This window comes from Onychostruthus taczanowskii, unplaced genomic scaffold, assembly GCF_017590055.1.
Source record: "Onychostruthus taczanowskii isolate IOZ18803 unplaced genomic scaffold, ASM1759005v1 scaffold21, whole genome shotgun sequence".
NCBI classification, from domain to species: Eukaryota; Metazoa; Chordata; class Aves; order Passeriformes; family Passeridae; genus Onychostruthus; species Onychostruthus taczanowskii.
In genome coordinates, this window is record NW_024499351.1 from 1,850,389 (window position 1) to 1,875,448 (window position 25,060).

The 25,060-nt window shown below is 45.8% G+C and overlaps 1 protein-coding gene across 7 annotated transcripts in view; it reads left to right on the plus strand.

Annotated features, from left to right (window-relative positions):
* Positions 1 to 1,141: 1,141 nt before the first annotated feature.
* Positions 1,142 to 25,060, plus strand: part of SLC1A4 (solute carrier family 1 member 4) — a 33,925-nt gene continuing 10,006 nt past the window's right edge. For 6 of the 7 annotated variants that reach the window (XR_005952637.1, XR_005952639.1, XR_005952640.1 and 3 more), the window contains exons 1-7: positions 1,142 to 1,843; positions 10,994 to 11,036; positions 12,138 to 12,200; positions 17,195 to 17,361; positions 20,055 to 20,288; positions 21,485 to 21,679; positions 23,099 to 23,233. Coding sequence is in view for 2 of the 7 variants with exons in the window: in XM_041404270.1 (XP_041260204.1) it covers positions 1,314 to 1,843; positions 10,994 to 11,036; positions 12,138 to 12,200; positions 17,195 to 17,361; positions 20,055 to 20,288; positions 21,485 to 21,679; positions 23,099 to 23,233 (1,367 nt within the window). In the remaining 5 variants the exon portion in view is untranslated. Of the gene's footprint in view, positions 1,844 to 10,993; positions 11,037 to 12,137; positions 12,201 to 15,113; positions 15,245 to 17,194; positions 17,362 to 20,054; positions 20,289 to 21,484; positions 21,680 to 23,098; positions 23,234 to 25,060 lie in introns of those variants that run through there. The other variant, XM_041404271.1, reaches the window with a different exon arrangement.

Genomic DNA, 25,060 nt, shown 5'->3' on the forward strand with positions numbered 1-25,060 from the left:
GTTGCATCACACCCTGTCAGTCTCCTTAATTAGTGCAGTCTACTCGAAAAGCAGATGTGTGGCTGGCTGTTTTCACAGCGTGTTTTCTGCTAGGCTGTGCTTTGCTGATGTCAAGGGAATGAGCTGAAATGGAGCCCCTGACCGAGTCCAAACACCAGCTGGAGCTCCTGGAAGTGCCCTTGTGAGCAAACATGACACTAGTGCACCCACGAGGCTCTTGTGCTTTTGAAAGCCCCAAGTGCCTTTTATCAGCCCCATGTACCATCACAGATATCATCTTCTCCTCAGACAACCAGCTTGTGTGGTGAGACATGGGTTTCCTCAAGGAAGGGTGCTCACAGTCCCTGTGTCCACGTCACCCTGCCCTGGATGAACCCATGGACCTGCTGAATGGCTTCGACCGTGTAGACAGGGGACACAGACACAACCTGTCCTGGTGCAGAGGATGGCCCCTGCCTCCATGAGAGGTTCTCAGAGAGGAGAGTGGGACACTGAGGGCACAAGTGAACCCCACTGATGGGGACAATGTGTGAGTTGTGAAGACATTGAGGGGGTGTCTGAAAGGACAGGTGAGCTGTGGGAGCACTGATGGGGAGGTATACAAACCATGGGGACACTGAGGGAGACGTATGTGAGCCACGGGCACACTGAGGGGACATGATTGAACCACGAGAACATGGAGAGGGACATGTGTGAGCTGTAGGGACACTGAGGGGGCATGTATGAACTATGGAGACACTGCAGGGGTGTGTATGAACCATGATGATACTGAGGGGGGACAATGAAGGGACACGTGTGAGCCACGGGACATGGATTCGAACAGAGGGGACATGTGTGAGCCCTGGGGCACTGAAGGGATGTGACTGAGGGGACACGTGTGAATTATGGGGACACTACAGCGGTGTGTACGAACAATAGGGATACTGAGGGGGAAAATGGAGGACAAGTGTGACCCACAGGGACAAGAAGGTGGACACAGTGGAGACACTTGTTAGCTCTGTGACACCGATGGGGATATGTGGGGAGACACGCGTGATCCCTGGGACACCGCGGGGACACTGAGGAGGCCTTCAGGACCCGGAGGGGCCTCACGGCGGCGGGCCGAGCGCGGAGGGGCAGCCCGGGGCCTGAGGCGGCGATGGCGCGGAGCCAGCCCGCGCCGGGCCGGCACGGGGCGGGCCGGGGGCTGCGCGCTCCCTCCCCCGGGCGGGGCCGGCGCCGCTCCCGGGCCTGGGCGGGGCGGGAGCGCCGCTCAGTCCGTGCCTGGAGCGCCGCACGGTAGCGGCACACGAGGAGCCGCTGTTCGGCGCAGCATGGAGGAGGCAGCGGCGGCGGCGGGTGAGGGCAAGGCGGGCCACGGCCGGAACGGCCATGCCGAGGGCCCGGCGGCGGAGGAGCGGCGAGGCGGCGCGGCCCGGCTGCGGGGATGCCGCGGGTTCCTGCGGCGGAACGCGCTGGTGCTGCTGACGGTGTCGGGGGTGGTGGCCGGCGTGGCGCTGGGGGCCGCCGTGCGCGGCGCGGCGCTGGGCCCGGCACAGGTCTCCTACCTGGCCTTCCCCGGGGAGCTGCTGCTGCGGATGCTGCGCATGGTGATCCTGCCGCTCGTGGTCTGCAGCCTGGTGTCGGGCGCCGCCAGCCTGGACACCCGCTCGCTCGGCCGCCTGGGTGGCATCGCGCTCGCCTATTTCCTGGGCACCACGCTGCTCGCCTCCGGCCTCGCCGTCGCCCTCGGCTTCATCATTCGCCCCGGCGCCGGTGCCTCCGCGCTCAACACCCAGCTGGGGCTGCCGGGCGCGCTACCCAAGAGCAAGGAGACGGTGGACTCCTTCCTCGACCTCATCAGGTGAGGCCGCCCCGCTCCCCTCCTTCCCCCGCCCTCCCGCCGCTGGAGGATGATGACAGACCCGGCAGTGTTGCACGCTGCAGCCGAGGAGCCCTCCTCCTCTTCCTTCTCGACCTCCTTCATCTTATCCTCCTGCATCTTCTCATCTTCCTATATCTTCCCCTCATTTTTCTCCTTCTCCTCAACATCCTTCTTTATCTCCTTCATTTTACCATCCTCCTCCTCCTAATCCTGGCTGCTCCAGAAACACGGCTCTCTGCCCAAGTACCCGCAGCCCCATCAGGTGTAGGGCCTGGTGCTCTGTTTCTCCCCGCTTTGTTTTTAATTTTGCCTAGGTGGCTGCAAGGATGAGTCGAGGCTTGCTCAGAGTTCTGGGTGCCTAGGCCCGTTTTTGGTTCTGCCTGGAGGGAGAGCGGCTCCTGGGTGCCGGCTGCAGGGCAGGCTTTCCCTGGCACCTTCCCCTGCCCTGCTGCCTGTTGTTGCCTGTCTCCTGCAGGCAGGGCAGGGCTGGGCAGCTCTTCTTATCCCTCACACAAACTTTTTTCTTTAATTCTCCAACACTTTACCCGGTCTCCTCACCCAAATGCCTACCTTCCTCTTAGAGTGCCCTCCCACATATGTGGGAATGGAAACACAGCCCTGTAATTCCGTGGAGGACATACCTTAAACATAGTCCAGTGTAAGGATGCTGTGTAGGTTCATGAGCTTTTCTTCTTACCTCTGCATCTTTCAAAGACAAGACTTGCATTCCCCAAATCTATCTGGAAGCAAGGCTTCCACTTCTAATCAGATGATAGTGTTTTAGTGTATCTTTACTCCTCCTTGCAAAGTTTTTCTCCAAGCCCATGTCTTGTTGAGATCTGTCTGGCTTTTTAAATAAGATAGGAGCACACAGACAAACGAGGCAGGCATCCAGATGGTGCTTTGAGTGTTGTGCTTCCAACTGCATTTCCTTGTGCTTTGCACCCAGGTATAAACACAAGAATAAGGGTGGTGGCCTGTGTGTCACAGCGAAGTGGCTGGAAAGTTGAGCTTACTGGATATCCTGGTAATTACAAAACTGACTGGGTTTTTTTTCATTTATTATTTTGATTGTTTGCTTTGCTTTTATGAGTCCAGTTTTTCAGATGAGAAATGTTTTTGCTCTGTCTGGACAAGTGAATGTGTCAATAAAGATAAAAAGATCTTCTAAAAAAAAAAACCAGCCAACAGCAAACCCAGACCTGTATTTACAAATTCAGGTTAATGTCCTTTTCTCCCCCTGAGACAAGTATGTTCCCTTTGGATAGAAAGTAAGTCTGGTTTGTTCCATTGGCAACCATGTACTCAGTGTCCTCAGCTCACCTCTCTCTTAAGAACCAGCAATTAAGGATCTTTCTTAAGGACCAGCAGTTCCTGACAGTGTGTTAAGAAGGAGTAGCAGGACAACGGGAGTACGTAGTCTGGCTGTGGTGGTGATGTGTTGTTGAATGGAGGGGAGGGAGGTGAAGGAAAACTGCCAAAAAAAAAAGGAGTAGGCACACCTGGGAGAGTTGGGAAGATGCCTGGAGTGGTGGCTGCCCCAGTGCATCCTGATGTGGCTGCTGTAGCTGGTGTTATGTCCCTGTGTCACCTGGCAGCGTGGAGTAGGATGGAGCTGAGGAACAGGCAAGGGATGTTCTAGTGAGCCTCAGGCTGTGGGTAAGATCTGAAGTTCAGAGGAGACAGCTGTTTCTTGGTCTGGTCTGTAAATGCAGGTGTAGAGTTCTTCAAAGGGGTTGTGATGGTGATGGGATTGAGTCCCTAATTCCAAAGTAGAGCTCATAATGATGAGACTTGGGTAAAGCATGGTGGGTTGAAGAGGAGTTTCTTTCTTGGAGATGAGGGGCAGGAACTTTCCCCCAGTGCATGTATGGGGGGCTGTGAATACAGCCTTTTATTGGAACCCCAGGCAGAGGCTGTTGTAGCCACACTGTTGGGCTGTCAGGTTGTTACAGCAGTGAAAGTGAAATCCAGTCCAGAAAAGTTGTGTTTGGACACAGCCATCACTAAAACTTTCAGTCTTAGCACAAATCCTTGACAGACTGAGGGATGGAGAGAGTATGTGATTTTCAGGAAATAAGATCTCTTTCTCTGCAGTGTAATGTTATTCTTTTAACTGTTCTTGAAAACCTGGGTGTTTTCGTTTGAGCGCTGAACTTGGTCCCTGCTGTGATGAAACTTAGTAAACTCATCTTGAGATAACAAAGGCTTGATTCTGTAGGGCCTGGAGGGTCAAAATTATTGCTTTTTGTGTGGGTGGGTCTTGCAGCATCCTCTTCTTTGCTTCTCCTTTTATCTCATTTGGCCATGAAACTTTCTATTAGATGCAAGAAAACTTTTCAGTTTTCAGTGTGGCACAAGCCTGACTGTGACCTTCAAGGATTCAATGCTGCTTGGTTTGAGAGGAGAGGTAAAAATGAGTTGCAAATGGGTAAACTGAGTCCCACATCAGCACTGAAAACCAATGTAAAGCATGACTCAAGCAAAGAGGAAATCAGAGCTATGTGTCACTATTTGGTTCTGCAAATCACTTCTGCCTTTGGGAAGTCTTTTAGGTAATGATTCAAGATGTTGCTTTTCATTGTTGCAGTGATACCTGGAAGCCAGCTTAGTTCTTGGTTTTCCTTTTCAAAGTCTAAACCTTCCCCACAAACATGCACCTGGGAGAAATGACCTCTGGAAAAAAGATTTATCTTAGGCTTTGGTATCAAATGAAAGATGACTCACTGGTGAGCCCAAAGGCTGTGTCTGTTTTGTTTTGTCTATTGACCATAACCTCCAGGTCTGATTTGTCTGGCTGGAAATGCTGGAGCACCCTTCTGGCAAGTGCTAGAGGCAAGCAAGCCTTGAGCGTGTCCAGTCAGGGCTTAGGCACACTGTCCTCTGCCCCAGGACATGGGGTGGGGACAGCAGAGCTGTCATAAGGTGCTTTTGTGCCCCCAAGCAGGTCTGTCATGTGGGCAGCTCCTTGGAGCTTCCTAAAGATCAGCATGGCCAAAGGCAGTGATCATGGGAGGGGATCCAGCAAGAGTTCACAGCTACTTCCACAAGGCTGATGGCTTTAAAAAAGACACCCAGAAAGTGGAGTGTTCCTTGAACTCAAGGCAGGATCTTAGAATTCCTTAAGTCTGTCAGCAGAAGATGAGGGGAATGAAGGGAAATTTTAGAATTTCTGGGATTTTCCCTTACTCATTTATTTGGTGGAGCAGATAAAGCAATAGAGAACAAAGAGAGCTTGTGAGCTTGATTGTGAAGTGGTTGGCAGCTGGAGGAAGGGGCTGGCTGGGATGCGGTGGGCTCTGGGGCTCAGCCCTCACCTGAGAAGGTGACACTATAGAGAGCCAGCTTGGCTGTGCTTGTGCTCTGCATGTAAACAGGGAGAGGGAGTCCCAAGGATGGGACTCCAGCCACCTGCTCGCAGAGCCCACCTGCAGCTTGTTGGAAAGCAGTTGAAACAGCAGGATCAAGTGTTTTGCAAGAATCTATTGATCTGTTAACACTTTTGATGGGCAATTGTCACGACTGAATGTTTCAATAAGGTCAGAGTTTTGTTCTAGCTCTGATTTGTATTTGCTGATTCAACAAAATTGAACAGAATCTATTGATCCTGTCAAATTTCCATCAGTGGGTGATCGTGGCACTTCATTTCAGTGAGGTCAATGTTTTGCTATCATTTTATACAAAGGACTTAAGTAGAGACTCTCACTCATCAAAAAAGGAACATTTCAACAGAGTATTTTGCAAATTTTTTTTAGTGGAAAAAAGGATCTAAAACAGGCTTTCTTTGCCCAATTTTGGGATGAAAACATGTTTTGCAACTGTGAAATTGGCTTTGGGGAAGTGAATTCTGTTTTTAATCCAACCCTAGCTGTAAGAATATGGGAAGTGAAGGAGGTAATCCCTTTTTTTTAATAGCAGGAGTACACACAGGTCCACATGTCTGCCCCAATCAGTAAGGTCAGGGTTTCCCAGTTTGCCAGCCAAGTCTGCAAAAGCTTTTTAAATTTTACTGCTTCTCAATGCCCTTTCTGTCTCTCTGCTAGATATTACCTGCTGAGCTGCCAAAGGCAGCACCCACAGCAAGTGGGTGTATTCACTCCAAGTGTCTTCAGAGCCATAGGGAGGGCAGACATGAGCCAGGGAGAAGCATCTGTTGTGTTTGCTGGCTGGGCTGCAGAGCAGGTGGCCAGAGCGGGCCACTCAGGCAGTGACCCTGTCCTGGGCACCAGTTGCTCCAGTAGCACTTGTTCCTTATAGCCTTGGTCTTCCCAGTGAGTCACTCAAAACCAGCAGCCATGAAGGCCATCTCTGAAATCGCAGTGTGGAAAGACAGTTAAATGTGACTGTTAGAGGAGGAGGGGGAGATGCCACCTTTGAGTTCATAAATAGAATAAAAAGTGTCCAGGCAATGGCTGCAGTTACACCAGGAGACAGGCTGACCTCTGGGTTTGAAGCTGATGGCTATTTCTTAAGGTGAAGACAACTGTCCCACTTTGCTTGTGTCGCTTTCTGAGTCTGGAATGAGTTCTGTAGGAAGAGCTCAGTGTTTTCATTCATGTGCCTGCACTCTTTGACAGGGTTTTGTTAGTAAGCCTCTGAACATTTCTGCTCCTTTCATTTGTTGCTTTTTACAACTGACTCCCCCCAGTTATGTTTTATTTTGCAAGAATCAAAAATACAGACTGAACCATTAAGACAAAACAGTGTCAAATATCTGCTATAAGTAAACACATTTTCAAGTTTCTCTGTTAAAGCAAATGCACACACTCACAAATATGAGTATGTACAGGGCATGTGTTGTGCGTCCACATATCAAAAAGCAGATGAGGAAAATTGCTGTGTGGTATTGAATGAAAATCTTGGGACAGAAAAAAAACAGGTACTGGAGGAATTCAAACTGGGCTCTTGGCATTTTGCCACAGATGGCAATAAAGTTGTTGTGAGTGGACTTGTACCATTGAAAAAACCACTGAAAACTGGAGATAACCAGTTAGATATAAACTGGATATAACCAGAGATAACACAGAATATTTTTTGTAGACTTCCTCAAAAAAGTATCTTTTTCAACAGCAAGGTTTTTGGCCTCAGAAGTGGAACCTTTTTGTAAGAAGCAATGTGAGAGGAATGCATAGTATTTTAGGGTTTCATTCCATTTGTCTGGATTTCCCTTCACGCTTTTGCTGCCAGAGCAAAGTTGTTTGCAGAGCTCTAGCAAACGAATCATTTAGAAACAGTTGTTAATAATAATCCCTTACACGTACAATGGAGGAGTTCCTGTGTAATCCTCATCCCGCTGGTGGAAAGATACAGACCTGTAAAGAAGACAGCAATTTGACCATAATATTAAAATGGAGAAGGAGGAGAGTTACAGCCCCCCTTTTCTCCATTTGCCAGCTCCAGGTTCCCTTGGTTGTCCAGGATTCCCAAGAGTGGATGTTGCAGCTAAACTAAGATTTCTATTACAGCAGAAATACAGTGGGATCTTCTTGGGGAGTAATGGTCCATTTTTGACTGGTAGGAGTAGCTTTTCACGGCAAGAAAGGTGCATTTATCCAGCTGTGCATAGAGAGGTGGTGTGATGAGCACAGTATTCAAGCAGGAAATACACACTTAACACCTGCCCTCGGTGCTGCTACTTTCTTGTTCCTCTTTTAAGAGGATCTGAGAAGGGTGCTTTCTCACCCTGTGTGTTGTGCAGTTACGTGGAGGTTTCCTGGCTCAGCCCAGCTGTCGCTTCAGCCCCAGGACACAGCTGTCCCCACTGGCAGCTGTCAGATGGATTTCTAATACGGCTTTTTTTGGGGCTGTCTGCACAACTTGCAGCAGGCAGAGAGAGGCTTTCCTGCCTGGTGCTTGGTGGGGGGAGTAAAGTCTCTCTGTGCCACCTACCTCACTTTCATGGCACAGAGGAGCTGGGGTCTGTGCGTGTGTGGAGCAAGGTGCCAGCAGCAGTGGAGCATGTGGGGTACAGGCAGCACATCTGTCCCCCTGCCCTGGTGTGTTATTGGCCTGTCTCGTTCGTGCCACGTGCAGCAAGTTTGTGTCCCTGCATTTGGGGCCAAGGCTGTCTGATCCCACACTGCTGTGCTGGGCTCCTTATCACCCAGACCCAGGGTTTGGCCAGCACCGTGTTCTTGTGATAATCCACATGTGCTTCAGAAAGACGACGGTGTTTTCTGGCACAGGTCATGGGGATGGGGCCATCAGGAACAGTCAACAATCCAGCCATACAACCAGGGTGATTTCCCTAAACTCCATGTTCACATTTGCTACAGGCTTTCAAAGCACAAAAACCTTCTAAACCTTTGGTCCTTCCAGAAAAAACAACTGGCAGGCACCCAAATTTCATTTGCATGCCCAATTACCCTGTTCATCAGCTTTCCTGTTTGTTGGTTCACCCTCACAGGAGGGATGTCCACACTTCCCCACACAGCTCCTCTGCTCACAGGGATGGAGCTATGTCTGTGTTTCTGTGATGGTGAGCTTCACCTTGCCAGGCGTGAGGAGCAAACCCTGCAGGCACAAGTCCATGATGGGCCCAGGCAGGTCGCCAGCCAGCTTTTATCTCTCCCTATAGCACGCAGCATCTTGCCCCCTTTTTCAGGCACTGCGGTAGTGTTCTTGCACAAATCCATCCAAAGGTAAGAACTTGTGATCTGACCCACCTGTAATTAAAGTTTAATTTGGTTCACATGCTGACTAATCTTAGGTGAGCAGTAAGTATACTCTGTGCAGACTGCGTGCCTCTGAGATAAGCCATTTATTTGTAGATTGCTTTTTATGACCCGACACATTTTGTTCTTAAGCTTTGGGATTTGAAACAGAGGAGCTGTTTTTCTGGTTTTATTTTATGTGGTTTTGGTATTTTGCAGTCAGGTGTACTTAGAAGCTGGATTGAACAGAACATAAAACTCCTTATGAGCTGCTTAAGATCAACATTTTTTTGCTTGGCAAATTATCAAGTCCTGCGACTGGTGCTGGAGGAATAAAGCAAAGTGTCTAGGTTATTTTTTAGCACTATTCACACTTGAAGTAAGAACCTGCCCCTTGCCGTAACAGGATTGCTGGCATCACTTAACTGTGTGCTTTAAATATATGCTTGGAGATAAGTTAATGTTTAGTTACTGAGGCCCCTGCCTGACATACTGTGCAAATTATGGAGGGTTTGGTTTCCTGGCCACATTTAAACATTGGAGAACCATGTTGTTTAGGCTTTAGTATTGCTTCCTTTGGTTTTGTTTTCATCAGGATGGAAAAGCTGATTTAAAAAAAAAGAAGAAGAATTGATTTCTGGTTGGTTTTCAGTCTTTTTTCATCTCTTTGCTTCTTCAAAGTCCAGTCAGTTCTTTTTTTAAGAAAAGTAATCATCCTGCTATGAAAACCTGAAAAGAAATATCTTTCTTTTCCCAACAGCATGAGCCCATTTGTATATGTGATATTTTACTCCTGATAAAAGCAAGTTTGCTTTTACTTTGCTCAAGGTTTTTATCCACCAGAGAGTTCCAGCTGTGCAAGAGCTGATGCATGTTAGCTGTTCCATTGATCTTATTTGGCCAATTCTTGAGTGTCTTTGCTGAGTGAGAGCTCACTCTCCTGCTTCCAGACAGACAGCTGTATTGTCAGCTTATGAGGAGAAAAAGTTGCTGTTTCTTTCATGCTTGGTGGAATGTAGACTCCAGAAGACAAATTATTCTTGCAGCAATCCTCCTAATACATTTTTAGTGCATGAGGGAGAGAGAAGCCGAGGTATTTCACAGCAGACAGGTGTTTGACAAAGTTCCATGTCCTTTACTATTGCTGTCAAGGCTGTGGGAAAACTCCCTGTGTGGCAGGAGAACACAGCCATGCAACCAAAAGGGCCAAAGTCCTTATCTTGGCCACATTTTAATCTCCCTCTTGCTTTCAAAGATTTTACTCTGCTGTTCCTTTTCTTGCTGTGGTTTGGATTTGCAAGTTCCATGGCATTCGTGGAATGACCGCAGCCTGGTTTAATGTTTGCCTGGGTAACTGTGGCAAAAATGGGGGGAAGTTAGCAGGGCACAGCCTGGAGGGAGCTGCAGCTTCCTGCAGCACAAAGAGCAAAGGATGGGTAGCAGCTATCCAATTAACTGGCTGTGGGTAAGGTCTTCTGTTTCCTTACCATCAGAGTTCTTGTGCCTCTGTGATGCCTTCTACTGGCAGTATTTTCAGCTGATACCTATCACATTCCTGCCCTCCCCAGCTGTGGTCCTGCCATGACCCCAGAAATCAGCTTTTATTCCTGTTTTCCTTTCTGACACAGAAAACCAGGAGCTGTCATTTGGCTAGAGGAACACGTGCTCTTTGTCCATAAAGGGAGAAAGGAATTAGAGCATTAAAACCAACTAAAAGATACCACAAGAAGCTTGGAAGAATGCTCTGCTTGGTCCAGTTCATTACTTTAATTTCCTGTATGCAGATACATGCTGGATGGTCAGAAAGAGTGTACATCACTTTGCATGCTCTCCTTTCTGCTCTAAGCTGATGCTAGATGGGCATTTCTGTGTGAAGGCACTACTGGATTCAGATGTTCCATAGGAGTTGTCTGTACTTTCCATCTGTGGTGTCTAAGTCCTTGCAGAGAAGTCTGGCTTATGATATTGTTCTGCTCTGCCTTGGGAATCAGGGAAGCTGGCCTTGCTTTGTTGAAGGGTTAAGCCATTCTCATAAGTGGATTTTGCTGATTGGATTGTCCTTCATGTTGATGCTGTGCGTGGAGTTTAGTCACGTGAGCAATGTTAAAAACCTGCCTGACACTGGAGGCCGTAAGCTGGTGCTGCAGATGGTGTGGCTGAAGCAGTTTCCCTAGCCACTGGGCAATGGGTGTGTAAAACCAGCACAGTGTGTGATTGCCTCTGGTGGCCCTGCCCAAAAGTGAGGTGTGGCAGCAAGCATCTGTCATCTCTTTCATGTGAGCCAAGGAAAATGTCATCCACACCTCTGGACACTTTGCAAGCTCCATGCTGCTGGAGAATCTTCTGTGCTACACACTTCACCAGTGCCAAAGTGCTTGTCTTAGAAAAAGGCATTTTGTTTAAGAGTAAGATACATTGCTGCATAAATTTAGAAGTTCTCCAAGACATAATTCATTTTCTTGTTCATCTTTTACAGAAACCTGTTCCCTGCAAATCTTGTTGCTGCAGCTTTTGAAACGGTAAGATCTGTGTGGGCTTTGGACAGGAGCTACAGTGCATAGGCTCTTTTATTGGAAGAGGGCTAGAAAGATGGTGTAGAAAATACCAGAAGTTAATTTACTTACAGAAGGTAGGGTTTTTAAAAGCACATGATATAGTCAGATATACAACTTCTCTGGCAAATTATTGAAAAATATTCCTCAAACAAAAGCATATTCAACACCCATCTTTTCTGCCTTCACCAAAAATATTTTTTAAACTTTGAGTGCCATGTTGGGCAGCAGTGGCAATCCTGCTTTGTACCAGGCTGCTTACCATGTTGCAGGAGCTACCTGAGAATCCTTTGGCTCTGTAGTTTAGAGCTGGGCTCAGAACAGACAAGGCTGAAGACCTTTAGGCTCCCATGTGTGTAAGCATTACCTGTTGCTTGATGGGTTTTTTCAGTAGTTTCCATTGTATCCCTTGCTGGATTAATTACTCAGCCTGGTTTCTCTCCAACAGAGACAGCATGGTGGGATGATAACTGGCACCAGAACATAGTGTGGTGGATTGGAGCTGTAGGGCTCCAAAAAGATTTTGATTTAGTTCTCAATGCTAATTTTATATGTCAGGATATAGAGTGTTGAGAATATTGTCATGGGGCAGAGTCATTCCTTATGATACAGAAGCAGAATAATAGCTTTTGCCTTCATGGTGGGTTTGCTTTTGCATCAAAACCAGGGGCAAACTCTTAAAATCAAGTTCCATTTTGCATGAATATATACAGCACAGTACAGGTCAATATTCCATGAGTAAAACCAGAAGCAGTACAAAAATAACACTATGAAAAGGATATTTTGTGATGCCTCTAGTGTCAGGGTTATGTGAATTCAGAGATGAAATAAAGCAGTCCTCTTTTCCTCTGTGCTGCTGTTGTCACAGGGAATTGACAAGGACAGAAGCTTTTCCTTCCCTCCTTTTGTATTGAAAAAAAAAGAAGCTCAGAGAAGTGCCCTGCTTTTGTGAGGTGTCTAGTTTGTTTATCAAAGTAAATTGTTGCCCTAGATTTTAGATATTTTGCTGACAATTTTAATGCCTGCCTCACCATTTTTGTTTGGTTGTGTTTTATTTCTTACCTGCAGTATGCGACAGACTATCAGATACTGCTCAGGAACACAACCTCTGGAAATGTCACATGGGAAAAGGTAAGGTCACTTCTTAGGTTTTTAAACAAATTGTTGTCAGTAGTATTTGACTACTTCACAGCCTTTAATCCTTTCCAGCAGCCTTGAGAAAGAAACAAGTACTTTTATTTGCCTGGAACTGAGACACGCACAAGCTGAGTGAGTACCCACAGCCACAACAGAAAGCTGTGGTTGGGAGGAGAGTTGAGTTCAACTGATGTGACCCTTGATACTTGATTTTTTTTATGCCATGCTTTCTTAGACCAGGGCTCACTTGATCTAAATTTTAGACAGTCTATCTAATGTTTCCATATAACCTTCTGTAGACTTGGAACTAAATAGCAATCAGGCTGGCTGAGTATGTCCCTTAAACCTTACTCTTCCTTAAGAATTTGGAGAGAATGAGGTTTTTTCCCTCTACCCAAGGCTCTTTAAAAAAAAAAAAAAAGAGAGATTTGTTAGGTTGAGAATTTTTTCTGGTGGCTGAAATTTTGAAGAAGTAACAAGTGGTCTGAAGGAGTAAAAATTATGGATAGAACGTTACAAATAGGCTATTGTTGCAATGGTGTGAAAAAGGGAGCTGGTGTGCAGGTGTAGACAAAGTAGAGAGTGTTATCTTCCATATGTAGATGGCAGGACTTTCAGAGATGCTCTGTATCCCACTAAGTGTCATTTCTCCTGCAGACAGGGCTATCAAACATGTTTATTATTGGCCAGAGCCAACATGTTGCAGGCCCAGCAGTAATTACTGTTGTTTTACAAGCAGCACGCTGTGAAACAGACCCAGAGTCCCAGCCTGCAAGGTGTCACCTTGCTCCAAATAAGTATCTCATGTGCTGCCATGGGATTTTTGGGAGACAGGTCTGAGAAATTACTTTCAAGGTGATTTTCTCTTCCTCAGGCTCATTCTGGCTGTCTGAGCTCAGTATTAGATGTTGGGTTACCACGTTTTTAATATGATTTGAATTCCCCTAGGGCAAGAGACTTGTAATGTTTGCATTTGTCATGGAAGGGTTCAGCTGGGGTTTGCCCACCAGTTTGTAAAACCATCAAGGAAAAAGCAGTTTATGCTCACCCAGAGGGACTCTGGATTCTATCCCTGAGCACAGGAAGCATTAGCTTCATTACCTTCTCCTCCCCATGCATGGTGTGTGAGCAGGTGATGCAGAACAGTGCTTGTGAACTCTGCTTCCAGCCCTGACCTGAACTTTCCCCAGCCCTGGAGACAGGGTGACAGGTGACTGGGATGACGCACGAACTGAGCAGGGGCAAAGCTGTGCCTTGCCTGAGAGCCTGGCATCACAGGGTGAGCAGCTCCGCTGGGGAAGGAGGCAGCTCCCCCTGCCCGTGCCTGCTGGATCGCCTTAGCCCGGATCCGAGGTCACTGTGGAATCCCAAAAGAGCACTTTGTCTCTGCATGCCCTGGGGCAGGGCACGCCCCTGCAGCGTCGTGCTGCTGAAACTCGTTCGGTATGGGAGGCTGTAGCAACGTGCACTTAGATTTGTGTGTTTTTTGCAGAGTGCTGAGTTATTTGACATTTAAGCAAGGGTAAGTGAAATGGGAATTAAGTCTTTTATTTATCTTCACTGTCAGGTTTGATATGAGCTCCGTAGCAACCAAGCATGGATTAAGGCTAACCATATCCATTGAAAATGGTGCTGCTGTCAAGTACTTTTTAAATGCTTGTTCAACACCATCACTTTTCCTTAAGAGATAAGAATGCATCTTTTGGCCCTTTAAAATGCAACATTATTTTTTTCATTTTTCCTCTCTCTTTTTCCGGCTTATCAGTCTCCTGTTTGATGTAACATCAGAAAAAATATTCTGAATATGCCAGTGGTATCTGTTTTTGCCAACAGTTGTGATGATGTAAAGGTTATTTCTGCTATTACTTTTCCAAAACCTTTTTTGAGTTGTTGGAGCAAAACCAGACTGAGCTTCTTTAATTCCAGAAGACGCCCTACTGTCTCTAGGGAAGAACAGACCAAATAAAAAGAGAGCATCATCTCAGTTTTGTTAACTCAGCTTTAGTACTGGTCTGACCATAGTATTTATGGGTAGATGAGGATTAAGTTTGGAAAGAAGAGTATGATTTTTGGATATCATAGTGACAGAAGTCTGGTTCCAGAGGAATAAGGTCATATTCCTATCTACTTTCTTCTTTCATCAGCAGAGTATTTGAGTGAAGAGGAGAAATATTTTCCTTCAACTTTTCATCTGAATAGTGTAGAGCAAAAATTTCCATTGATATTTCCCCCCCCACCCCCACTGGTTATTAGGCTCTGTCTTCTGTCACTGATGAAGTGAATAGTGGGACACGTACTTGTTTGCTCAGCCATGTCCTTTTGTGTTGTTTCACATGCTCACCTCATGTTTACCCAGCTTTTATGGCTACATCCTCTCTGTCTCATTGGCAGCAAGACTTCCTGGGGCACAGACTATCTCACTTTACCATCTGCAGCACAGGGAGCCTGGGGGGCTCAGTTCCTCTTTGGACAGGAGTAAAAATACACAAACCAGTGGTTGCTCTTCTTCCTCACATCACATGGCTGCGTTTTCTTTTCAGCCACCTACTACTGGGACTGTTCAATGTCAGCAGTTGTTTCCTTGATAAGCATTTTGTTTCAAGAGCTAAAAAACAATGGGATCTTCAGAGAGATTCAAGGACCAGAAGAACTCCATGAATCTTCCTAAGAGAATGCATAATTTCAGGCAAACAATAACGTGTCCCACAGTTTGTCCAGGAACAAAGTTCTCATTAAAGCTGTTTTTGTTTGGTATCCACAATGCTGCTTGGTTTGGCTGCCCCTTTGGGGTGATGCACTCTTGTGTGAGAGTACAAAAAGGCTGTTCAGCATCTGCCAGTTTTAGAGGCTGGGATTGTGAGGATCTTCCGCTGAAGATTTTCTGCTGGACTCATTCCATATGGTGTCACAACGAGGTGGAATTCCCTGAATGCTGCAGATGGTGCCCTGGGTTTGCAGGGAGGAATTTCTTGCAATAAGTTACTACTCTAGGCAAGTGGTGCATCTTCTGCTTACATCTGCAGTGTTGGGAGGTGATGGTGAGTGCTGTGTGTTGTAAAGAAATCAGTGAGAGAGAGACAAGGGGAGAGCAAGGCCTGAAAGTGGGGACAGGATGGCAGCAAATAGAGGGAGACAGCTCACAAGCTTTTGGCAGTGGCACACACAGTCATCTTCTGGTCACCAAGAGGTCAGGGGGTCCCCAGGTCACAAAATCTGGGCTTGAAGTGCTGGTGAGTGTGAGCACTTGGAGAACAGCAGCAACAGTTACCACAGTGCTGGGAGCAAGGTGGACAGAGACCTCTCCAAGGGTGAAAGACCATGTACTGTCATTCTGGACAGTACAGAGGTTCTCTCCCAGCAACATCCAGGTCAGAATGCTGGGCTCTTAAAGCACTGAAACACTGAATTTCTGTTTCATGGCAAAGTTTTATACATTTTTTTTTTTCAGAATGGGAACCAAAACAAGAGAGTATTCACTGTTTTTAGGACTTTTTTTGAGGACTGGTTTGGGCCCATTATAGTAAAATTCTGTTCCAGCTGAACTTTTCATATTACCCCTGTATCAAACGAGCCCAGTATAAAATTATATATATTATAGAATAACATCCCATATACACAGATGGTTTGTTTAATTAATAGGAGGGGGTCATTTGTTTTGTCTTAACTTTTCTAGCCACAGAAGAATTTAGAGCTTTCAGTCAGAAAAACCAGAATATAGCCAAAACTATCCAGACAGAAAAGTGTTACTGTGTATGACAGCATGTTTCCTCTGACATCTCTGATGTGCCTCATGCTTAATATGTCTATGTTCTCAGTTCTTTCAATCAGGAATCAAATAAATAGTGGCAGCTTAGCCCTGAACTACCATAAAAATTGCAGATTCCATATCTATTTTTTTTTTACCTAGTGAATAAAAAAAGCCAGCACCTTTACTGTTTGTAAACACTTCTCTTAACAGCAGTTTAATCTTCCTGCTTTTGTGTATGATTTACATTTTATCCCTTTCCCTGCAGGACTTTGTTTCCACCTGCCATTGAGAGACAGTCCAGTTCAGCAGTGTACTTCCAGAAAAAACATCAATCTTAAGCAGGCTGGTTTTATCAGATTTAGGAGATCAGTATCCTGAGTTCTTTAGTCAATATTCATTTCAAACTTGTAGCTCAGAATGTATTTTTCTTTCCTGGTGTTGAGCTAGTGTCCACTTAAATTAGCCAAAAGGCCAAAACTTGTACACAAACTTCATCTTTTGTAGAAATTCTTCCAAATAAAACAACAATTTGACATGTTTGTACTGCCAAGTTGGAGAGAAAAAAATCCCAGTTTGTCAAAACAATTATATTTTTATGTAGCCACAAGAGTACTCATTCAGCTCATATGATACTACATTGCCAAAGAGAGCTCTCTTTGAGAAGCAAGCCGTGAAGGACTAACAGAGGAGACCTGTGGGTAGACTAGTTTTTGTCAATAGGTGGATCCTGTTTTTATTCTCTTTTCACAGACAGTGAGAGATTTCTGAGAAGGGGAACAGGTATCTCTCTTTCTGTTCTCTCTCTCCCACAGCTGTCATGGACAGATGAAGGAGTAGGTTGCCACAGTTTGCTGCTTTTCTCTGTCTTTCTCCCCTCCTTCTGCTTCATGACATTGGTTGTTTTCTCATGGTTTTTGCCTTGATATCATCATTGCACTAAAGTCCTGAGTAAACTGGGGAGTTTTCTTCTTCAGGTCACTGAGAACACAACTATTATATTGAAGGGCACATGGGGAGGTAGCAGCAGGCCCTTTCCTTCTCAGTGAATCCGTGCCAGCTCATAACTAGGGAGGTTTGTACCTGAACTGAATCTTGTACCAGATCTCCTGGATTCCCTTCAACAAAATAGGTTCTGCTTGTTGATTTCAGATCAATCAGACAACAATAAAATGAAATTACCCTTTTGTTTGGTTTTGTCCTATTCTCATATGTAACAAGCCTTCTTTTTTTGTCTCTGCAGGTCCCTATTGGTACTGATATCAGAGGGATGAACATCCTGGGACTGGTGCTGTTTGCTCTGGTTTTAGGAGTGGCACTTAAAAAGCTTGGCCCGGAGGGGGAAGATCTGATTCGCTTCTTTAACTCATTTAATGAGGCAACAATGGTCTTGGTTACCTGGATTATGTGGTAAGTGTGTGACTGCAGATATGTCTGCACTGCAGTGTTATGCTCAGATCAGCAAACTTACATTTCATCTCTCTGTCCAGCTCTTTCCTGTGAAATCCCTCATCACAACAAAAGTGAATGTTGTGATGTCACACAATGGGTTTTTTTCTCCTTGCTTGTGCCCTGTAATGAGACAGTCACTCATAGCTTAAGGTATCAGGCTGGAGAACTTCAAAGGGTTGTCTATAAATCCTCTCCAGGACTCCATTTTGATTATTTAGTGGAAAGAAAACGCAGTGTTTCCTAATGCTGATTTTTTTTTTCTCTTGCCTATTAATAAGCAAATACATTATTGTACTTAAGTCCTTAGAGTCTGGAAAAGTTTATGGGCTGACTAGTGCTCTGATCAATCCCACAAAGCTTTTGATGCCAAAAAAAGTCTCTTAGTTAGGAACTGGAGCACACTAAACTTTCTCATTAGGCAAGAAACCAGCTTTGGAGGAGGCAGGCACCTCTAGAGGGTGGTCAGGCCCCCTGAGCTGGGGTAGGAGCAGCCTCCTGGCTGGGTTTTCCATCAGGTGGGATGAACCTGGGCCTCAGAGCAGTATCATGGCTGTCCTTGGTAGCTGTATGGAGTTAGGCTGCTCCTGTGAAACCAACAGTACTAATACCTCACATACAAACTTTAAAATATTCATAAAGATGGCTAGCAAACAAATGAACAGTGGGACATTTCTCAGTCCATTTCCAAAGCTGGTGAAAAAGCTGTAAATGTATCTAATGTATTAAATGTATACTTAAATGTATTTCTTCCTTCATTCTGCATTTTTCATTCCTACTGTTTTCCTCTCCTTAAGAAGAAGGGTTTTAACAAAACACCTGATTTTAAACAGGCAGATCTCTGTGTTAGTTGCTATCATAAGGGATTGAAAAAATCAGTCTCCAAGCAGCTTAAGCTTTCTGCTCTTGAGTGTAATTCCTTGGACACTGAATACTGATAAGAGGCAGTTCATGTATTCAGCTTATTACAGTGCTAGCACTTCAAGCCAATCAGTTGGTATGTAATCCTTCATTTTGTGGATTACAGGGACTACTGCTGACCCTTAACAGTGAAACCCTTACTTGTTCTCTTTCCTTCTTTAAGGCTCTTGTGTAGTCCTGGAGTTTGTTCAAAATCTGTAAAGTTGCATGTGCTTCCCAAGGGATACTTTGGAATGGTGAAATCACACTACTGGAGCAAAGGCAGCTTGAGCTTGTATCTGGTCCCATTCAACAGCCACTTTTGTGTTTTAGCAGCACTTGGATCTCAACTTTCAGTTCTTTCCTCTCCAGCCTCCCTCTTGAAGAGGAGGAATTCAGTGTTCAGAGCTTGTGCAGGACCAGGGCTCGGCTGGATCTGGTTAATCAGGGTCTTCAGAAACACAGCTCAAAGGCAGAATTGCATAGGCTAAGTGGGGAATGTTCCAGAGGCCTCCCTAGAGATTTGGCCAAGGGAGGACAGAGGACGCTCACATGGATCTGGGATATAGGGAGATGCTCTCTGCATGGAACAGAGAAGCTGCAGAACCACTGAGGGAGAGGCAGGCCAGGAAGAAGTGAGTAAGCTGAGCAGCCTTAAGGCTTGCCCACCTTTCCAGACCTTGGCATGCTTAATCAAACCTTTTGAAGTTTGTCCTGACTCCACAAATCAGCTTCTCTGAACATGGGCATTGGATTCTTTATTCCTGAGATGTACAGGTAAATCTTTTTTAGTCACACATTTTCCTGGGGCAGGATTTTAGGGAGCTGGGTGATCTTTTAGTATTTCTTAACCTTAGAAGAAAGGGATGAAGTGTGGACAGCATCAGCAGAGGTACTCCGATGCAAACATCCCAGTAGAGCGTAGGAAGGAGCTGGCCCTGGGCCTGCAGTGATTCACACAGTTTGTTTAGAGCTGCTGTGCTGTTGGTGCAAGGGCAGTTCAGCCTTTTCAGGGCTGCTGGGACCAGAGTTGTAGCCTGCAGGTAGCCCTTCCCCTGGAGCAGCTCCACTTGCTCTCGACAAAGCAAACTTCAAACAAATGCTGACGTGGCATGTTTCTAGATAGGAGCCATGGATGTGTGTGTGCCTGGCTGTTGGCTTGGGGGAAGCTCTGGAAACCTGATGATTTAACCTAGTCCTTTTTAGGCAAATAGCTGAGTTAATTGCTGTCTTTGGCACATGCATCAGCAGCCTTTAGCTGAGCTCTCTGGTATGTGCACAGCTTTTTCTTAACCTCCACAGAGTTGGCACATAGTGTGTCTGTGATTTTAATGACCTGACTCTGTACTCGTGCTGGGAGTTTCTGCATGTCTAAGACCCAACTCTTTCACCCCTCTCTGTACTCCAGAGATGTGATGCTGCTCCCTTCCCTCCCCTCCTCACTGGTGTCTTGTCCTGGTAGCTCCTGGCAGCATTTCTGCTTCCCACTCACCTTCCCTTTGGCACTCTCCTAGTCTGTCTCTGAGGGCATAAGTGACCAGACCTTTTAAAATTTGACTGCTTACCATCCACCAAACAAGAGTCTTAGAAAAGCCTTCCAAATTTGCCTAACCTGAGCGTGTGGTGATTGAGGAACTACCCTTCAGTAAGAGCAGCAGATTGTTTAGGGGAATATTATCTCCAGGACACAAAATGTCGTGTTTTCCAAGGCTTTTTGTTTGTACTTCATGACAGCCGATATTTCATTTACACAGGTATGTACCTATTGGCATTATGTTCCTTGTTGGGAGCAAGATTGTGGAAATGGAAGATATTGTGCTTCTGGTGACCAGTCTGGGAAAATACATCTTTGCCTCTATCCTGGGCCACGTCATCCACGGAGGAATCATTCTGCCGCTTATTTATTTTGCAGCCACACGGCAAAATCCGTATCGTTTTCTCTTAGGACTTATCACACCACTTGCCACTGCCTTTGCCACTTGCTCCAGGTGGGTTTCTGTGCCACTTCTGGGACTATAGCCTGGTTATGTTTGTCACCATAAACTGGATGTATCCAGTTTTAGTTTAAGGTGTGAATATTGTTCCTGAGATTGCAGAAAGAGTCTTCTGAGCACAGAGAGTCTCACTGCTGTCATCAGCCTGCCGCACAGCACATGCTGATTATCAGCTGTTGAGAAGAATTCCTCAAAATATTGAGGCCATAGCATGATGCTTAGTTGGAAATATCTTGGGGGAAAAAAAGAAAATTATTGTTTTTAAATGGTCCTGCCAGCTGTCCTTTCAATTTTAAGTGAAGTGAGGGTCAGTAGTGAAGACTTTGTCTTCAGAAGTTTACTTTTTAAGTTCAGAAAAATATGGAACAAATGTATAGACTAATTTTGTAGGAGCAAAGCAGACTTGCTTGTTAGTGTAAAGGCATTTAGCATTATTTATTTCAAAGATCTGGCCTGATCAGCTTTTATTTTTCAAAACCAAATGATTGAGCGTGTCATTTACACTTTTCTCAAGTACAAACACCTGATCAAATGACATATTATATAAAATCATTTCAGGTCATCCCCAAAAGCAGTTGCATGTCTGTCAGTGGAGCTAAAGTACTATTTATAAACTCTCTCCTTCTACATAGAAGGAGAGGGTTTATGAATAAAACCATGTAATTTATAATGCAAGAAATAAATCCAAGAGTGATGTTTTGTTTTTAATTATTTTTCTGTTTGTTTGAGAGCATACTAATACAGCATTAACAGAGATTGCTGTTGCATCTCTTGTGTTTATATTATCATAGACTCGTACAGTGGTTTGGGTTGGAAGGAACTTTAAAGATCATCTAGTTCCAACCTCCCCTGCTGTATTTGCATCTGTTACTGCATGGTTGTAGTTTGAGACGTGTTCATTCTACAGCCATGTACTGCTGCATACTGTGTTAAGTCATGAGTTCTTGCTTCTGGGAGATTAAAGTCCTTATCAGCTATTTCTGGATGAAAGCAGATTATTAAATACCTCTGCTCAAAACTCAACAAGGAGGGTCCCTCATTGCCATCATTCCAGAGAGGGACTGTAAAATGCCATTGTTGCCTTGACAGTCCTGCCTGCAGCATGCTAGAAACGTGAAAGCCATGAGACAGTGATGGGGCATTCAGAGCACCTTGGTGCTCTGTTTCATTTCTCCCTGTTCTGTTTCCAGCTCAGCCACGCTCCCATCCATGATCAAGTGTATCGAGGAGAACAACGGAGTTGACAAGAGGATCAGCAGGTTTATCCTTCCCATTGGGGCCACTGTAAACATGGATGGAGCTGCTATATTCCAGTGCATGGCAGCTGTGTTTATTGCTCAGCTGAATAATGTCGACCTCAACCCTGGGCAGATCTTCACAATTCTGTAAGTTGCTTGCAACCACATTCTTCTGGCCCCCAGACACATCCAGGCTGTGGTCTCTCTGTTAATACCTAACTGTTAGCATTCCACATCTCTGACCTAAAGCTTATAAACTGCTATGTAACATAATTATAGGGTGATTAAAGGATGGAGTCTTTAAACCTTTACAAGATTTGCCAGAGTCTCAATGTAATGAAAGGTGGAACCTGGGAGGGGTAATTGAATTCTGAAACAGTCTTTGAGCTGTTTAAAGCTCTTTCTCACATAAAATTCCTCTCCTTCCTTAAGCATCTCACTCCTCCATCCTTCAGTCACCATTAGGCTGGGTAATTGAGGCATTCTGTACTGCACAGAAAGCAGCCCCTGATTCCCCCTCTGGATGTCTTAGAAAATTCTCCTGCCAGCTCCTTGGTTCCTTATGCATGTATTTAGTACTAAAGACTCTGTTCCTGCTTATCTCTGTCCTTCCTGCCATCACATTGCTGGCTTTCCTGATCAGATCTCTTGTTGTTCCCCTTCTAACTGCTTTGCTCCATTATCCCCTCCACCATCCCAGTCCTACCTCCTTCTCTAAGACTCTCTCCCCACTATGCCTGGAATATCCTCCAATGTCCCATATCCCATGAAGTGTCATTATCTTCATTTCTCTCCTCAAAATCCCTTAAAGGAGGATGCTACAAACAGTTCTGGATCCTCACTGTGCCCAGCAGCCACAGCTGCATCCACCACATGCCTCCTAGGGCTGGTTCCTGGCATTTTTTACCCTTCCTGGCCAAGTTTTATTTTCCTCTTGATTGTGTTTCCCAGTATGTTGTTTGTCTATTTAAGGCAGGGCTGGGGCACTGCTTTTTTTTTTTGGGTGGGTAGCCAAATTAGCTTTTCAGGTACTCTCAGTGAATCAGGTGTGAAGACAGGTCTGAGGATGATGCCCAAGGAGAGCTCAGTTGCAGACATCTGCACACAAAAAGGCGTGTTGAGCACATGCACTGCAGGTTTGCAGCTCCTGGTTTAGGGTCTGTGTTGGGATGCAAACGAGACACGGAGAAGGTGCTGTGCCCTGCATGGCAGAGTTTGCCCTTATACACGTGGGGTCAGGAGGTGTAAATCCCTCAGCGTACTGGAGCTGGGAATGTCAGGCAGCAGGATACAGTTGTGTTGGTTGTTTCTTACCCTGAAAAGGCAGTCCTGGTGTTGAACCCAGAGCCATCACCATGGTAACTGCTGCGGATCCCTGCTGAGCCCCTGTCCTCTGTACCGTTCCTTTGCATCAGCAGGCAGGAAGGGGTTTGCCTGGGAAGGGAACGCTCCGTGTGTCCCATGCTGGAGCGTTTGTTTACAGTTCCCATAGCGGGGAAGCACGTGACAGAGCGCAGCAGAGGACAGCTGTGAATCCTCTAACCAGGCATGGACGTTGATTTGCAGCGTGACAGCCACGGCGTCCAGCGTGGGAGCAGCCGGGGTCCCTGCCGGAGGCGTCCTCACCATCGCCATCATCCTGGAGGCCATCGGGCTGCCCACCAACGACCTGTCCCTCATACTGGCCGTGGACTGGATCGTGTGAGTACTGCAGGCCTCACCTACCTGCTCTTGGGAGGCATAGAAACATGGAATTGCAGAATGGCTAAGGCTAGGAAAAAACATTCAGATTTTGTCCATGTGGCACCACCCACCATGCTCACTGTTAAGCCGTGTCATGGAAATGCCACCACTTCCCTAGGCAGTCTGTTCAAATGATTTACAACTTTTCCCATGAAAAGATTTTCATAATATCTAATCTTAATCTCCCCTGGTGCAATTTGAGGCCATTTCCTCTCATCCTGTCACTTGTTACTTGGGAAAAGAGAGTGACATCCACCACACTACAGCATCTCTGTAGCATGTTTAGCTGAAAAAGTGGTCAAAGTACAGAATATAACCCAGAAGAAAATAAAACCGGGTAGGAAGTAAGACCCTACAAGATGTCTGCCTACGGGACAGGTAACTTGTGATGGGGAATGGAAAAGGTGATGCTTTCCCATTTAAAGGAGTCAGTATGCTGAAGTCCATCTTCAGCTTTTTTATTCAGCCTTTATAGAAATGTGTTTCTTCTTGGCTTCAATTCCCAGTAGAATGGTTGTTAAAAGTCCATTTAGAATGTGTTGATATTGCTGGAAATTAATTGGACGCTAAAAGGGCATGGGAGGACAAGGGAAATTGAGTCTGAACATCATTTGTGGAAAACTTCCTTAGTCACATGTGGGAAGCAGTTTCCATCAGAAGCTCTTGTCAGCTATTGTTTGAACTTTTTTAATAGTTTCAAGACTGGTCAAAGCACCACCACAAGTGTCATAGAGGGGTGCTGTCCATTGGCAGGGCAGGGACACAGAGGGTTTGTGACACTTGTCACTGCCGTGGGCACTGTCATGGCTGGAACACACTGCTGAGTGTCACAAGTTTAGTAGACAGTATTACCACCTTTCCTTTCCGTCTTTGGGGAAGGAAGTAAGAGGTCAGTATGGGTCAAGTGATCTGAATCCTGCTTAAATAATTTGTTTCCATTTGGTGGATTATTGGGCAGCTCCTGGTTTGGACTGCACATAATGCCTCAGCATTGCCTTTTGGAAACACCAGCCTCTATGTGCAGATGGTGCATTCCCACAGCAGATGTGGAAATTAGGATGCCTGAGGACACCCTTGAATTTCAGACACTGGGGAACGTGGCAGCTGTATTTTACCTTCCCACACAACACATGTCTGTGGAGCATATTCCTACAACCTCCATAGGGTCATCACACTCTTTCTTACTGTAACCTCTTGGGGATCAGCCACCTCCAGAGGACAGGCAAAGCACTGGCTAGCCCTTTGTATCCTGTCTTCCTACGAAGTACAGTAGTGACTGGGTGTTCCACACCTGTACTTGCAAGTGCTTTGAGGCAAGAGTGAAAAACTTGCCCTTCCTTACACTCTGGGCTGCTCTCAAGCCTGTGTTGTGCTGGTTGCCTTCCTTTTAAAATAGGTAGCATCCCTCTGTGGTCAGCAGTGTTCTAGTCAAGGAGCTCAGCTGTGTGGTAACAAAAGGGGAAGAGAGGGACGAAGGAGTCCCATGTCTTGCTTTAATGTCAGCTGTTTAATTACCAGAGAGGACCACAATTACAAGTTGAGCCTCTTAAAGTTAGGCTGTAGAATGACTAGCAAGTCTCAAAAGCCACATGAAAAACTTCGTTCATCTTTGTGACTCATAAATCTCTTCCATTACACCCTGGCACACTACTTCTGTGTTGTAGGACCAAAAATTAGGGCAGGTGCTATGGGGAACAAATGCAGAGAACACAAATCATTCTGCCTGCTTTTGGAAGGATCCCTTAAGTAGGTGCTTGGATTAAGATACCAGTCACAGTAATTAAA